The sequence below is a fragment of the Pangasianodon hypophthalmus genome, chromosome 5 (assembly GCF_027358585.1).
Source record: "Pangasianodon hypophthalmus isolate fPanHyp1 chromosome 5, fPanHyp1.pri, whole genome shotgun sequence".
Taxonomy (NCBI): Eukaryota; Metazoa; Chordata; class Actinopteri; order Siluriformes; family Pangasiidae; genus Pangasianodon; species Pangasianodon hypophthalmus.
The window spans coordinates 25,226,271-25,243,294 of NC_069714.1; the positions used below are offsets into that span (position 1 = coordinate 25,226,271).

The 17,024-nt window shown below is 37.4% G+C and overlaps 1 protein-coding gene across 5 annotated transcripts in view; it reads right to left on the minus strand.

Annotated features, from left to right (window-relative positions):
• The window catches only part of nr1i2 (nuclear receptor subfamily 1, group I, member 2), a 49,089-nt gene that overhangs the window by 18,326 nt on the left and 13,739 nt on the right, over positions 1-17,024 (minus strand). For 2 of the 5 annotated variants that reach the window (XM_053234429.1, XM_026912467.3), the window contains exons 2-4: positions 9,571-9,752; positions 2,284-2,414; positions 1,706-1,875 (exon numbers count right to left, since the gene is read on the minus strand). In XM_053234429.1, the coding sequence (XP_053090404.1) occupies positions 1,706-1,875; positions 2,284-2,414; positions 9,571-9,752 (483 nt within the window). Of the gene's footprint in view, positions 1-1,705; positions 1,876-2,283; positions 2,415-9,570; positions 9,757-10,283; positions 10,913-17,024 lie in introns of those variants that run through there. The other 3 variants (XM_053234428.1, XM_026912468.3, XM_026912469.3) reach the window with 2 other exon arrangements.

Here is a 17,024-nt window from a genome sequence, read left to right on the forward strand (position 1 = left end):
TTGGCAGTGCTGGAATTTGAACTCTTAAACTACCCTGACTAAAATGAATCCTTATGCTGCTAAAATGCACTTAAACCCATAAAGGGCTTGGTGTGCGACAAATCAGACAGGAATAGTCACATGACTGTTAGATGATTTGTAAGAAATTGTACATGCCAACTCTGGTTAAGGATGGCAGTGTGTTTAACTTACAAACTTCATACAAGATAATTATAAACAATTAACACTAATCTGGAAGGTTTAATATTGTTTCAAGTCTAAAAAGAGATCTCCTTATTATCTCTGTAGTTTCTCCTAAATAGCGAAGAGATCAAATGTAAATAAAAACAAGATGTCTATTTAAATCTTCTCTCTCAGCTTTTTCTCTTCAGACAAAAGACCCCTGTAATCTCATGTATGTCTCCTCATCTGTTTCAGCAGAGATCTCAACACACTGTTCTCAGATCTCAAGTCAGTGACGTGCCATGTTCTCTTAAATGTACTACCACGTTTACTACAAGCAGATTAATCAGCAGAAGCTAGTGATCATAGACTTTAATGGGAGGATGACATTAATAACGATATTGCCTCAAACAAAATTAAGTCGTGAAGCTATCACAGTTGACTTATGCTATAGGCTACTATCTAATGAATTTTTAGAGTAACTCTGTAATAGGAAGCTGAGAGGCAACAACATACAGTCATCCATGGTAGAGTCTAGCAGCTGGTTTTGAGTGTTTTTAGACGTACCTTTTTTTTTTTGCACTGTTTTTGAACTGTTTGTTTGACAGGTTCCAGCAAAATCTCAAGCCCACCTTGATTTCAACTACACAAACCACACAAAAGATCTGAAACTATAGATTGAATGAGCATGGAGCAGTGTGATTCCTGCCCCCGTGGGCCTCTATAAGCATTTGTTGCAGTTTTTGACCACTAGGTGCAATAATAACTCGGGTCATCTATCTATTTTCTGTACTGCTTATCCTATAGAGGGTCCCAGGGAGCCTGAAGCCTATCCCAGGGGACTCGGGTCACAAGGCGCGGGACACCCTGGATGGGGCAATAACAACTCTATGTAGGGTAAATGGGGCAGTGTTTGCACCTCATATGGATGGCCTGCCCCTGACACTAATGTAATGTATATTTGTAGAGATGTACAGTTTACTTTTGCTATAGTATCATGTCTAAGTATGTTTGCAGAGCAGTACACTAATGTGCTTTTAATAAGCTAGTTTAAATACTTGGAGAAAAGTACACTACTATAATCTTTATACGCTAGCATTTGTAATTACACTTGAAAAGAAGTATGCTAGGTGCCATACAAGATATCAAAGAGAAACCTTTAAGCAAAGACATTTTCCTTTGGGTCTGTTTTCCTAATATAAAAGCTTAATAACTTAAAAATAAGTATAAATAATATAAACTTTAACTGACTGATTATCAAATCAAGATAAGTGCTGTTAATAAAATGGCTTGTTTGGGTCCTTCTAAATGAAAGTTATTTAAAAAAAAAAAAGTTCTAATGGCTCCAATAATTAAAAATAATAATTATTATTTGCATAATGTGCCTGATTTTTCAATTTTTAAGTTATATTCATTAGAAAATAATTTGTGCTGCAATAATAAGAGGGTCTGTGATTTTTTTTTATACTGTAATCTGTTCCTGGCTGTAAAAATAATTGAGGAGGCGTATGAAGGACTAAGAGCACGAGAGTGAAATGCTGACCCGGAACTGGCTGAAGTCAGAGAAGGTCATGTCAAACGTTTTTGCTTGAGCCATGAGCAGCTCCTGAATGATGGCTTCTTGTTCTTGCGTGAGAACAGTAGGTTCCTCGGCCATCCTTTTCCTCCGAATTAGTATCCTCCGTTTCTCCACAGCCTCATCTGACATGATCACTGGCACACACACACACACACACACACACACACACACACACACACACACACACACACACAGGCACATGACCATCTCTAGCAATGGCAACAAAGTGGTCCTTCAAACAGTTAGAGCTGCCTTTTAAAAACTGTGCTGAGGAAAAACAGAGACAGAGCTCAATGGTTTTTTTTAAAAGGCTATTACAGCTTCACACAGAGTTGTGTCTGTGTGTGTGTCTGTGTGTGTGTGTGTGTGTGTGTGTGTGTGTGTGTGTGTGTGTGTGCGCGTGTGTGTGGGAGAGAAGGACAGGGAATAAAGAGAAAGGACAGGGAATAAAGAGAAAATTCAGGAAATAAATTTACTAAGTACAGGGAATAAAGAGAAAATTCAGGAAATAAATTCAGCAGTAAGAAAGGCATTGCACTCACACTCCTTCAGCATGCCAATTGAGAGGCATTTCCGTAGTCGGCAGGACTGGCACTGACGTCGGTTACTCTTGGTGATGATGCATTTGTTCTGAAATGCACAGCGGAAGTTAGGTGTACCCTTCATGGCCCGTCTGTAACAGAGCAACATACAGAGAGGAAAGAATCAGTGGAGACTCCAAATACTACAGAGTGTGAAGCGTAAAGACCATAAAAGCGGTTAATACAAAAGACTAATAACACTTAACAATGAAATGAACACCACAGACTATAAACCTTACAGACTATTGACACTACAGACAGTGAACACTACGGGGAATGAACACTACAGACTGCAAAACTGACATACTGCAAACAATACAGACTATAAACTCTACAGACTATAAACACCACAAAGAAGGGACAATACAGACTATAAACACTACAGAGAGTGAACTCTACAGACTAAAAGCTCTACAGACTATAAACACTACAGAGAGTGAACTCTACAGACTAAAAGCTCTACAGACTATAAACACTACAGAGAGTGAACTCTACAGACTAAAAGCTCTACAGACTATAAACACTACAGAGAGTGAACTCTACAGACTAAAAGATCTACAGACTATAAACACTACAGAGAGTGAACTCTACAGACTAAAAGCTCTACAGACTATAAACACTACAGAGAGTGAACTCTACAGACTAAAAGCTCTACAGACTATAAACACTACAGAGAGTGAACTGTACAGACTAAAAGATCTACAGACTATAAACACTACAGAGAGTGAACTGTACAGACTAAAAGCTCTACAGACTATAAACACTACAGACTGCAAAACCGACATACTGTGAACATTATTGACTATAAACACTACAGAGAGTGAACTCTACAGACTAAAAGATCTACAGACTATAAACACTACAGAGAGTGAACTCTACAGACTAAAAGCTCTACAGACTATAAACACTACAGAGAGTGAACTCTACAGACTAAAAGATCTACAGACTATAAACACTACAGAGAGTGAACTGTACAGACTAAAAGCTCTACAGACTATAAACACTACAGAGAGTGAACTGTACAGACTAAAAGCTCTACAGACTATAAACACTACAGAGAGTGAACTGTACAGACTAAAAGCTCTACAGACTATAAACACTACAGAGAGTGAACTGTACAGACTAAAAGATCTACAGACTATAAACACTACAGAGAGTGAACTCTACAGACTAAAAGCTCTACAGACTATAAACACTACAGAGAGTGAACTGTACAGACTAAAAGATCTACAGACTATAAACACTACAGAGAGTGAACTGTACAGACTAAAAGCTCTACAGACTATAAACACTACAGAGAGTGAACTGTACAGACTAAAAGCTCTACAGACTATAAACACTACAGAGAGTGAACTCTACAGACTAAAAGCTCTACAGACTATAAACACTACAGAGAGTGAACTCTACAGACTAAAAGCTCTACAGACTATAAACACTACAGAGAGTGAACTGTACAGACTAAAAGATCTACAGACTATAAACACTACAGACTGCAAAACCGACATACTGTGAACATTATTGACTATAAACACTACAGAGGGTGAACACTTCAGGCTATAAACTCTACAACTATAAATTCTACAGACTATAAACACCACAAAGAAGGAACACTACAGACTCTAAACACTACAGACTGCAAAACTGACATACTGTAAACACTACAGAGAGTGAACACTAAAGACTACAAACACAACAGACTATAATCACCACAAAGAAAAAACACCAGACTCTAACCACTACAGACTGCAAAACCGACATAAATTGTACACCACAGGCTATAGACAATACAGAGAGTGAACATTACAGTCTATAAACATTACAGACAGTAAAAACTATAGATAGTAAACACTACAGACTGTGAACATTACTGATTGTAAACACTACAGATCGTGAATGCTACAGACAGTACAGACTACAGACTGTAAACATTACAGACTGTGAGCACTACAGACTGTGAACACTGCCGATTGTAAACACTACAGACAGTAAACACTACATGCTGGGAACACGCTTTATGTCCTTGAGTGCCCTCATCCCTTTTTAGCTTATTAGTTATGCTGTTATAGCTAGTCTTGATGGAGTCCCAGCTTACACTCTGCACACAATGTACAGGACAAGATCATACCTAATAATCTGTGTTCTCTCTCTTTGTCTTTCTCTGAAAACAGTTTACGCTCAAGTCCCATTCATTTTACAGTGGATAACTTCAACTCGATACAAAGACTTAAAGCTAAAAACACTAATTAACAAATTTTTCTCTGATGCTCATACTGAAAAACCTTTCAATACACTTAGTACTGCTTGACCATATTGCATTCAGTTGTGGGTAAGTAATGGCTTGTAATCTCACTGTCTGGTGTCACCCAGAAGAGGATGGGTTCCTTTTTGAGTCTGGCTCCTCTCAAGGTTTCATCCTCATGCTGTCTCAGGTCACCTCTGGTTTGCTCAATAGGGTTAATAAATCCATATCCATATACTGAATTTTTACATATAACAAGCAATCATAATCCAGTTTACCAAACAGGAGCCCTGACAAAAGAACTGTCATGGAATGGATGGATGGATGGACAAATGGATGGATGGATCGGATTGGATGGATGGATGAATGGATGGACAGATGGATAGATGAATGGATGAATGAATGGATGAACAGATGAATGAATGGTTGAATGGATGGATTGGATTGGATGGATGGAAGGACCAATCAACCAACCAATTCTCTCTGGTCATTTTAATAGCCGCTCCCTAATAGCCAAGCTTACACTCTGTCTCAGGAAAAACACGAAAATGCTCGTGTTTCATATGTCTATAAACACATTTTACAACTAGGTGTGTTGGTGTGTGAGTTTTTAAAAGCATTCCCCTCTAATTCAAATGTCACACAGGCACATGGACCTCAGGAACCTAATAAGCTGTTTCTCTCTTTTTTTTTCCCTCTATGGAGGCTTCACAGCACTTTATGACTAATGTACACTTACAGACCTGTTTGCCATTTCTGTGTAAATAAGGCATGTCTGATGATGGCTTTAACATTGTGAACACATTCACAATATCCTACAAGCATTACACAAAAATGACAGCCCTGTACTGTAATGGTGCTATTTGTGTACCAGGGGTGACATATTGAGACAGCTGGGTACAAATCTGAATTTGTTGCCAGGTGGGTCACAATAAAAAACACACATGGGGCAGGTTACTGGTCAGTCTACCCTTTCGGTAAATGAGTGTGTATTACATGTGCTTTGTGAATGTACATCCATATACAGTACACAGTTGAGGGCAACAGTTTGACATAATAATAATTTATACAAATTAGAGTATCAGGTTTCATAGATGTCTGAGACATATTAGCACAAGTAATAATAATGGTCATTTAGTGTATCTTAAATCTAATGATATCAGTTTAAAAGACTGTTTATCCCATTTCTGAATATTATACAGTTGCCTTTATAACTGCACCCATTCCCCAAATATCTCACTGCCTTGTAGTCCACCTCTTGCACAATCTTCCTGATATCTTTTTAACTCTAACAGTTGTCTTCTGTAAATCAGGCCTGGAGATACGGAGGGTAATGGTAATGCTCAGACTTCTTTTCTTGGGTTCTTCAACTTTTTTGGAATCCTCTTTAGTTGTAGCCAAACTGTAAAATAGGGGTACAGTTTTCTTTTTTAAAACTTATGCATGCCACAGTTTACTCTATAAACATGCGTCATAAAGTATCTTTACATTTTTTGTTTGAGTGTGTACTATGTGTAAATGTGAAATAAAAATATATTTTGTAAACTATAAATTCTTTATACTGAATTTTAACATTTAACAAGTAGTCATAATCCAGTAAACCAAATAGCAGCCCTGACAACAGAACTGTCATTATAATGGATGGATGGATGGACAGGATGAGTGGATGAATGGTTGGATGGATGGATAGGTTGGATGGATGGATGGTTGGGTGAATGGATGGGAGAATGGATGAATGGATAGATTGGATTGGACGGATGGATGGATCAATCAACCAACCCACAAACCAACCTGTTGCTGGGGTTAAACTACACTTTCACAGAACTAATCCTGGGTTTTTATTAAACTCAAAAACAGCTATCAATCAGATAAAATTATGCTGTAATAAAATAAAATAGTGTTCATTTTGCTGGCAATGTAAGACATTATGTTGAGCATGTGTATGATGTTCTCATGCAGTAAACAGTGTGTTATTATTGCCAATCAATTTTAAAACTGCTGTCTTTCAAAGGTGAATTATTCAAGACCTGGTAATGATGTGAACAGTCAGACATCCCTCATGCCTCTCCCATGCAAATCACACTTCTATGAGTATAGCTAGACCAAACCACTCAGCCATGGCATGTGAGCTGCTAACACCTCTCATATGATGCATTGTACTCCAACACATTGCATCTGAAATGCGCCAAGGACTACACAGACCCAAATGCTAATGTCTTTATCTTTTACCAGAAGAAAACATGGACCATAGCCATGTATTAAATATGGCAATTTTTTATAATCGTTTGTATTTACTGATTCATTTGGTCGCACAAAATGGAAGGCAAAAAATAAAAACACAAATGTTCTTTTGTTTCACTTCAAATTCAATACGCTGGACTGCAGAGAATGCAAAAAATAATAATAAAAATGAGTCACTGCTAGATTGTACAGATTATATCATATGTGCAAACTGTTACTAGGAAGAACTGTAATTTAAATCTGAAATTCTGTAACTGTCTATTTCCCACATCCATACACAATACAGCAATGTGAAGCAGTGCTGTTTATATCCGAACCTTTCCCCTATCTGATATAATTATCTATTTATTCCTGTCAAAGCATAGTTGCTTCCCAACAGCAGGAAGCTGCCTGTATGGGAAGCACTTATCCAATTTTGCCGAAAGAGCCGGCTACAGGTGACGGCTGAGCAAGCTGTTATTCAACATTACAATGGCTTTGTGACCCTCTAAACAATGGAGGGGCTTCAGAAACTTTTTGTTACTATGAGACTGAATGGGGAGATTCAGACCTTGAGCATTAGAAAAGAATTTGAACTAATTATCTAGTCACACATAATGTATACATACACAATGCATGCAATATACTCCTAAAGAAACACTCAATGACCCTGAGCACTAGGCTTGGGACAACTGATGATAGTTTCAGGAATCCCCGGTGGATTCCAACTATCACGATGGCTATCAAGTCGTACGATTTAAATGTCTGTGGGAAAATGTGGTGTCTGCAGCTTTAAGTCAGGTTGTATTTCATAATATGTGTTTCCTTTTCGTCTATTTTGTATCCTATATGTACCTGTTGCCTGACTTCAGAGCAGAGCAACAAAACATCTTTATCAGATGCATATTATCTTCCCTTGTGCATGCTGCCAAACAGATAAAGCCGCAGATGTCTTTGTTCTCAAAACATGAACGGAGATTTAAATTAAGAAAATGAAACAGCCTGTTGTATATCAGGACAACTTCATTATACAAGAATTCAATCAGTACATTATCTCTGCTGTTGTTCACCACAGAGCACGTGCAGTTCATAGCTATCATTTTATTTCAATTTTATAATGAGATTATTTACAGCTAATAACTTGTTACATTTATTTATAGTCCTGACATTGTTAACAGGCAAATACAAACAAAACAGGTAGCAACTGCAGCTACCCCACAAACCTTCCAAAAACCACAGGCGATACTATCATAAATCAGCGGTAGTTAAGGGGCACGATAAGATGATGGCATTTCACATGCCATCTCATAAGCCTACTGAGCACCCATTTGTCAGGAGAACAAGGCTCTCTGTGTGAGAGAGCAAAGCAATTTGTTAAAGCCTAATAAGTAGTGCTTCTAGACCATCTCAGCTGATAGGAACATGCTGAACCAGAAGCTGTTACAAGATCCATTTAGTCCACGCTACGGGTTTGCTGTGTAGGAACATATTGCTAATATTAAGGTGGCTAATTAGGAATGTACAATATGGCCAAAATTAGCATACTGCAATTAGACTGCTACAGACTGCAATGCCACTATGCCTTAAAACAAACTGGTGAGCCAGTGATAGTAATGTAATGTTTTTTCTTGCATTAATTTAAACAGAAATAGTTGTTTTAATTTATTAAAATAGAAAAGTGATCTAGAACCTGTGATTGGTCTCTCTCTTAGAATAAAAAATGTTTTTTGACTTTTTTTAGAGTGCGGATTGCATATGAGTAATATTGCAATAGTGATTAACAGTATATTGTGCTGGCTAGTGGGTGGCATGGTGGTACAGAAGGTCGTGTCCCTGCCACACTGCGTCTGTGTGATCCTGAGCTCTGGTTACTGTCTGCGTGGAGTTTCACATGTTCTCCCATATACATGCGGCTTTTCCCTTGGGTTCCCCAGTTTCTTCCAACCTCCCAAAAACATGCCAGTAGGTGTACTGGAGAGACTAAATTACCCCTTAGATGTGAACGAGTGTGTGAACGTATACCCCATCCAGGGGGTATTCCCGCCTCACCCCCCAGTGTTCCCGAGATAGGCTCTGGATCCAAAGTCACTCTGGCCAGGATAAAGTTCTTACTGAAGATGAATGAATGAATGTATTGGCTAATTAGTAACTAATTTTCACACGTTGATATACATATACTGTTAGAAATTGATTGCTGTCTTCATATATAGGCAAAGATTTCCAAAACCCAAACATATTGCCAAAATACGGTGGGATTTATAGTTTGTATACCCTTAGAACAAAACGGTTTAATTTATACCAATATATTTACCTTGTTGGGTTTTACAGATGTCTCTTTTTTCCTCTTTCTAAATGTGATATTAATATTCTCTAATAACTTTGGACACTCAAACTACTTTTGTACTATTTGCCTGATGATTTTGCATTATGTTTTGGTTGAATTCTTTTTTTCCCCCATGGATACCTTTCCTTTGGATGAAATTTCTGAATGATTTTCCTTAGAAAACCCTACTTTCCTTTTTTGCACTCAGCTGCAATATTTTAAAATAAGACCTTGTGCAGATCGTCATAGCTTTTGATTTTCTAGTAGCTTTTTTTTTTTTTTTTTTTTGCAACCACATGTGCTTAAAAGCATCCAGCTGCACAACAAATGCTATTTCATTTTCATCCTCCATAGGATGGTTAAATGTGGAATCAGACTTTGTAGCCCTACAACTGCATGACCACTCTCTGGGACATTAAGTGTAACCACTTTAGACAGATGTGTTTGTGTGAGTGTGTGTGCCTACCTGAAGAAACCCTTACAGCCCTCACAGGTCATGGCATTGAAGTGGTATCCTGTAGCAGTATCTCCACACACTTGGCACACTTTGGGCTCATCATCCTCCTCCAACTCTTCCCTGGGCCCCTCTTCCACTCCTGAGTCATCCAGCTCTCTGCTGCCACTGCTCATCCTGAACCCTGACAAACACTATCTAAGAGAGAAAGAGAGAGAGAGAGAGAGAGAGAGAGAGAGAGAGAGAAACATATACAAATAGTCAGGTCACTGAACTGTGTATAAACACTGTATATTCAAACTGTTCTACTACAGCAACTCTGCATTAAATACAGCTCCAATTTCACTCCACTGCCTGCTTTCCTTTCTCATTTTCAATTGAATTGACCATGTGAGCACTTCTTGTTTTTCTAGTAATTGTTAAACATAAGAGTAAACCACAGATTTACAATGACTGCTCATCAATTCACAGCCAGAAACACTGATTCATCTACTCCTTGTCAAAAGCACGCAACACTTTTATATACACGTAAGACAACATTAATCAGCTCACTGAACACAAACAAAACACTCCATAAAACATTCCATCAAAGCCCAAAAATAGTTCAGCAATAACACACAAAAATAAAAAGAAAAAACAGATATGTCTGGTATTCACTGGTATTGAGATGGAGATATATAATAGTATACACAAGACTACAGAGAGTAAAGCATGGCTGAACATACCCTGAACGTGTGCTTTCCCTCCAAAGTGCTCCAATTAAAGACCTTCCTCTCACTGAGCAGAATGCAGAGCCAAGCCGAGCCAGCTGAGCATCAGGCGTTGCCTTGGTAGCCACCTGAGACTAACTATCATCAGCGATGGCCAATCCTTCCCCCTTCTCGAGTCAGCATGTGGTAACACCACGCAGCTACAGTCACTTATTCAGTCAATCTCATACAGTCACTTAAATTAAAGCTTCTTAATTTAATGTGTTTCTCACACACAGAAAAGCTTTTTCTTCCTGAATGGTTTCTAAATTCTTCCTGAGCTGGACGACTACAGAAGCTTGCTGCAATAAAAATATTCAAAGAGCTGGTATGGTTGGGTGACAACCAAACTCAAACAGATAGGCATAAAAGATTCAGCTTCAATAACAATATACAAATATTATACCAAATGAAATGACAGGAAATAAAATGAAAGGAAATAAAGTGAATCCCCATGCTACTAATAAGTGCATCCTTGAATGTAGAATATCCCTTGTTCGTGACAGAAACATATTAGGAAAGCAAATATCCGGTGTTTGATGAGGAACTAAAGAACATGTAGTCCCTGATAGAATTCAACCTTCAATCATGGGGTCATGACCCCTCATTGGGCTGTCTGAGATGCAGAAGGGGTGCCAGGCATATAAACTTAATTTCTGGAATATTTTTAATAATAATTAAAACAGTCATACATCCAACATGCTGTCATGTTAATCAAAGTGACCTTTACACTGGACACTGGCAGCGTGCAGAGCCACTATTTAAAATAAAAAAATAAGTGTATTTTTGTGGTCATGGTCATGGTCTCAAGCTAGAAACACTACAGTATAAAATACAATATTCATGCTAGATTTATGCAGCGAAGACATCTGCTACAGAGTGTAGAAGTGAAAATCTCACTGGATTAATGAACTTTCTGTGATCATATACAGTGATAATGTATACATTTATAATATTTACACATACTTGCACATTGTATTCACTAAACTGATGAAAGAAAGCACAGAAATGATTTTCCATGCCCAGATGTCTAAAAAGGGCTTTATGCGCATTAAAATAATTACATGAAAGCAGTACATGAACCCCACAGTGTTCATGTACAGGATGCAGTGCCCTAGGGTTGAGCAGTGGTGGCTCAGTGGTTAAGGCTTGCAGTTACTGCCTAGAAGGTCAGCGGTTCAAGCTCCAGCACCAAGACGCTTCCACTAGTGGGTCCTTAACCCATAACCCTCTCTATTCCAGGGACATGTATCATGGCTGACCCTAGTCTCCTCAGAAGCTACGATATGTAAAGAAAGAATTTTATGTGACAAATAAAGGCTTTCTTCTTCTTTCATGTGTGCATTAAATCAATGTAGTGAGCTAGGTTGAATGGAACAGTGAAGATGAGATGTACACTTTCGACGCTGACTTTAATGAGCAGCAGGGTGTCTCTTTAGCCGAGGTACGTGCACAGTGCCTGCCGCTGTGAGCTCTTACACACGCTGATTCATAAAAGCATCATTTATTGTGTAAATATAAAGAACCTACGTGCTATCTTTCTTTTTTTTTCCATGTTTGTGTTTTTTATATTGATTTGTTAAGTTCAATTATAGTCTTTAAATAAGCAAGTTATCTATTATTCTTATCATTCTCTTTTTCTAGTAATACACTGTGAATTTTTAAAGTAGTATAATATAGGGGTAATAAACCTTATGGGCTGGAAATGTAAACGAGGATAAAAAGGTAAGAGTCAGAGACTGTAGTGATCAGGAGTGAAAAGAAATGATATTGAGGGTGATGGTGATGGTGATGGTTGATGGTGGGGGTAGAAATTAGAGTTGGGCTATATCACAATACCATAACAATACTGATTACAGTACACCTTTCTGAGATATTGTGGATATTGGAAGCATTTTTTATTTATTATTTTTTTTACAATAACATTAAACGCAGATGACTTCTTGTTCAAATTCTGCACTGAAGCTTTAAAACTAAGCACTTAAAAAATATACTGAAGAGAATAAAACTATTTTTACCTTCCCTCATCCTGAGTGTTAAATCATTCATTTTTCCAGACATTAAATAAAAACATAATCGTTGCTGGCAGTTTGCCAACAAACCTATGCATTGTGAAACATATTGTGTATAATACAAACGCTCTCAACTTTTGTAAGATTTTGTCACATCCCTGGACCCCACCCCCAACAGGAATGGCTGTTGGACCTTAACGCACGTGCAGCACCACACACACGCTCTTCCCCACCGTTACATCACAGCACACATCCTGTTCGCTACACCTCCTCCTGCGTCTTTCTGTCATTAGGCTGTAAATTAGCAGTGACCATTACAACACAGCACAAAAACAAGGTGGAACAAGAACAGCCAGTGTTGTGTGTCAAACAGGAAAAAATAAAATTAATAAAAATGACAATGCCATTCGGTGATAATCAGAGATAATGAGAGGGAAACGATCGCTCTGCATTAATTAAAAGGCAGGATAGAGCTCGTTGTGAGACGTAAACTTTACAGGAAAACATGCAGAGTGCTTATAACTGGGTTTTGAGTAAGTGAGCTTAAATGTCCATGTGTCCCTGTTGAAATTTTAATTAAGCCAATATTAATAATTCCTTTTTTTAACACAAAACTGTAATACGTTATCGTTTCTATAGTAACAACTTACACAGGCACTTGTGCAGTGGATGCTATAAACAGCAGAATAAAAACAGTGTGTAATCACTGATATAGTAAAGTTTTCTGTGAGGAGACGTTTATTTAGCATTATTTAGACAGCACTTTGTAACAGCCTCATCACTTGGAGAGCACTTGCTGCCGCTGAGGATGGCCTCATACGATCAGCCTAAAGACACGAGATTACTGTAGATGATGCCACTTAGAAACCATGAAGATGGCTTTGGACTGCAATTGCCATGAACAGTTTCGCAGTCATCAAAATAGACTTCATGTTAAAATTATAATGAATTTTCCTGGCTACACAATTGCACTTTTTAATAATTGTACTATCCGGTGTCACCCAGATGAGGAAGGGTTCCCTTTTGAGTCTGGTCTCTCTCAAGGTTTCTTCCTCATATCATCTCAGGGAGTTTTTTCCCTGCCACTGATGCCTCTGGCTTGCTCATTAGGGATAAATTTATATCCGGAATTTATATATATATATAATTCTGTAAAGCTGCTTTGTGACAATATCCATTGATAAAAGCACTATACAAATAAAATTGAACTGAAATTGAACAGCCAGAGCTAAAGTTGTAACTTTAATCTTTCCGACAAAGGAAAATCTTTAGGACTGAGTGCCTTGCATTTTGTCTGTAACATGACAAGCTGCATTTTTGTCTCATTAATTTTTAGAGCAAGGGAAAACGATAAGCAGGTGAGGGAACGACTGTATATATCTTCTATGAGATAAGATAAGATAAGATAAGATAAGATAAGATAAGATAAGATAAGATAATCCTTTATTCATCCCCCAATGGGGAAATTTGCAACATATATCATATAACATATGTGATAACAGTAACTAACTTGTTTAACTTTAAATGTAACTATAACGTAATAAGTACAACATGTTATCTAATAAATAAAAATTAATAAATAATAAATAAAAATTGCAACTGTTACCAAAATGCTCTGTTATAAGCTGAATAAAAACACTTCTGAATGTGCCGTTATTGGAAAATAATTAGCACACCCTGCTGTTTTATTTCTTACTTGAATATTTATATCTGTGTCAGAAATGGCAGCTTTACTTAGAAACAAATCTGATTTTCCCATCACTCTCTCACTAATGGTTAGAGTATGTGGCTATGATGTCATGGACTTGAATCAGTCTACTCCAAATAATGGCTCAAAAACATAGTATTGATCGTGTGACAGCGTTAACAATTCCATGATGTACAGCTGGACCTAAGCTTAAAATCAGCGTAACCAAAATGTCAGCTGTCTTGCATGAACAGCAAGGGCTGCTCCTAAAATCAATACATACATACAATACTGCACACAATCAGTGCCTGAAAACACAATGCATGTTTTTTTTTTTTTTTTTCAATTTCCACACTATGCTTTATAATCTCAAAAACAACCCAGGAATTTTATCCTGACCAAAACACAGATCGACACTAAATCATGGTAATTTCAAAACCTTTAGAAAACATCACAATAACCGATGCTTTGTTTATACCATTGTCTAATATTCATGTACATACTGTACCTGAGAGCTTTCATGTGCTGAATATATGAACTGATTTAATTTTCAGTTTTATTTAAATAGCACTTTTAAAACATAATAATTTAAATGCTCAGAACATTCCAAATGGGCCATGAATGAATGACTGAGTGAACTATCACTGACCTTAAATGAATTTCTGGTCTACGTGCTGCCCATCTCTGACCTCCACTAAATAGACTTTGGAAATCAGAAAATCACTGTCATCTAAATTTGTATACTTCTTTCATGCTGTCCAGTTTAATGGAATCAGAATAATAACTGCCCAAGTCTATTTCTGTGCAGTATGTAAAAGTTGTGTTTTCTGTTTCACAGGTTAAAAGCCATAATTCAGCACTAAATACTGTTCAATTATAATGTCTGGAGTACTGGAAATAGTACATGTTGAGAGAGCAAGAAAGAGACAACTACTGCCTTATAACTTCAACTTCCATGAGTTATTCTGTAATAACTTTTGGGCAATTTCACGCAAATGTCAACCGTACTATGGAAAAAAATGTTGTGAGCACAGAAACAAAAGTATTTCTAAAATGTTCACTCATCTACTGTATATTATACTGTATATAACTTCTCTGGGTGAATTATAGGGAAAAAAATGCATCATTTATACATGAAATATATGGAGTACTGGTTCAGACATAACATATCCACACCATTACAAACGTCACAATCCATAAAGCCTGTTTTTCCTTAATGATGTACACCCAAAACATGAAATATTTTCAAATGTGTACTTTTTGTGTTTATTTAAGTCTCTTTCATGTTATGCATATGTAAGTTTGTGGAAGATGTGTAGTCTCTCACAAAAGTTAGTCTGTCAGATGTCACGTGATGTCACGCTGATAAATCTGTGTATCTGAAGTCTGCACTGTCCTCAAGAGGTTAAATGAAGATTGACACACTGATTCTAAATTCGTCTCTGCTGAGAGATATTTTATTAGCCAGTGTGAGTGAAAATGTCATATTCATAATGCTAGAACTGCCCTTTTTCTTTGTTCATTCATTCCATTACCCTTTATCTTCAGAACACCGGGCAGGAGAACACCATGTGGGGCAATTTCAATTCAATTCAATGTTATGTGTAAAATGGACACTGTCACAAAGCAGCTTTACAGAAATATATTCTAATTAAATTAAACCAAAATAAATTGTAAATATCATTGTAGTAATTTTGTAAATAAATTTATCCCTAATGAGCAAGCCAGAGGCGACAGTGGCAAGGAAAAACTCCCTGAGACAATATAAGGAAGAAACCTTGAGAGGAACCAGGCTCAAAAGGGACCCCATCCTCATCTGGGTGATAACAGATAGTGCAATTATAAATGATTCCCTCCTATAACTGTGTACTATATGGACAAATAGTGCAATTATGTAACCAGGAAATTCATCACAGGTTTCACATGAAGTCCGGTTTGTTGACCCTATCCACTGTCCACTGATGGCGTCCTGAGTACAAAACTGCTCACGGCAACCGCAGCCCCAAAGCCACCACAGCAATCACAGTCCAAAGCCATCACAGCACAACTGCCCATATGAGATCCAATTTAGTTAGGCAATCCACATACTGGCATGTTTTTGGGAGGAAACCGGAGAACCTGGAGGAAACCCTGTCACGGAGGGCCTGTAACACGAGCTCAGGATCGAACCAGGGACCTCGGAGCTGTGAAGCATCAATGCTACCTCTTCCACCACCATACTGTCATACTAATTCAACTAATAAAGATTTTGGGCTAAACATGTAGCCTTTTACACATACACATGTCAAATATTGTACCATTTACTTTTTTAATTGATAGTTTGTCAAGAAGCTGTGTTAGGTATTTTAACATGAAGTGGGTTCTATTTTTGATCTAATCATCCAAAACACGTTTTTTTTTGGCCTGTTTTTTTGGCCCAGGGTGTAGTCATAATGAAATAATTAGGTAAAGATCATAGCAGCTGCTCTCAGACAGAATAGTACACACCCCTTTCTGGTGGACACTCCCACTTTTTAATCTCCATACAGAGCATAATAAATCAAAGCACTGGTTCGACATTTAAAAACGTGTAATTATAGAGAAAGTATATTTTTCTGCAACCTGATTAAGAGCAATACATCAATAATGTGTCTCAAGCTGTAAACGTTGATTAGCTGGATGAGTAAATAATTCTGCAGGTTTATGTACTGAGGTGGAAATAAAATGTCACTGAGTTTATTTTGCCACATACATTTAAAATGTACCTTCATTTTTTTCCCCCTTGGGCTAATGATAATAGGCTCAATGACATGAGTATGGAAGCGTACAAGAATATGATGCACCACTGTACAGTGACCTTGGGTAAGAGAAAGGCACTATACAAATGTATTATTATTATTATTATAGAAGACTGTATGTCTCTCTATCGAAAAAGTTTGATGCGAGACATGCATCTCTTTCCATTATACTATTAGTAATAAAAAGATTACTCAAAATTTAAATGTTATTCTGTGGTTTGACTTTTTTTTTTTTTTTTTT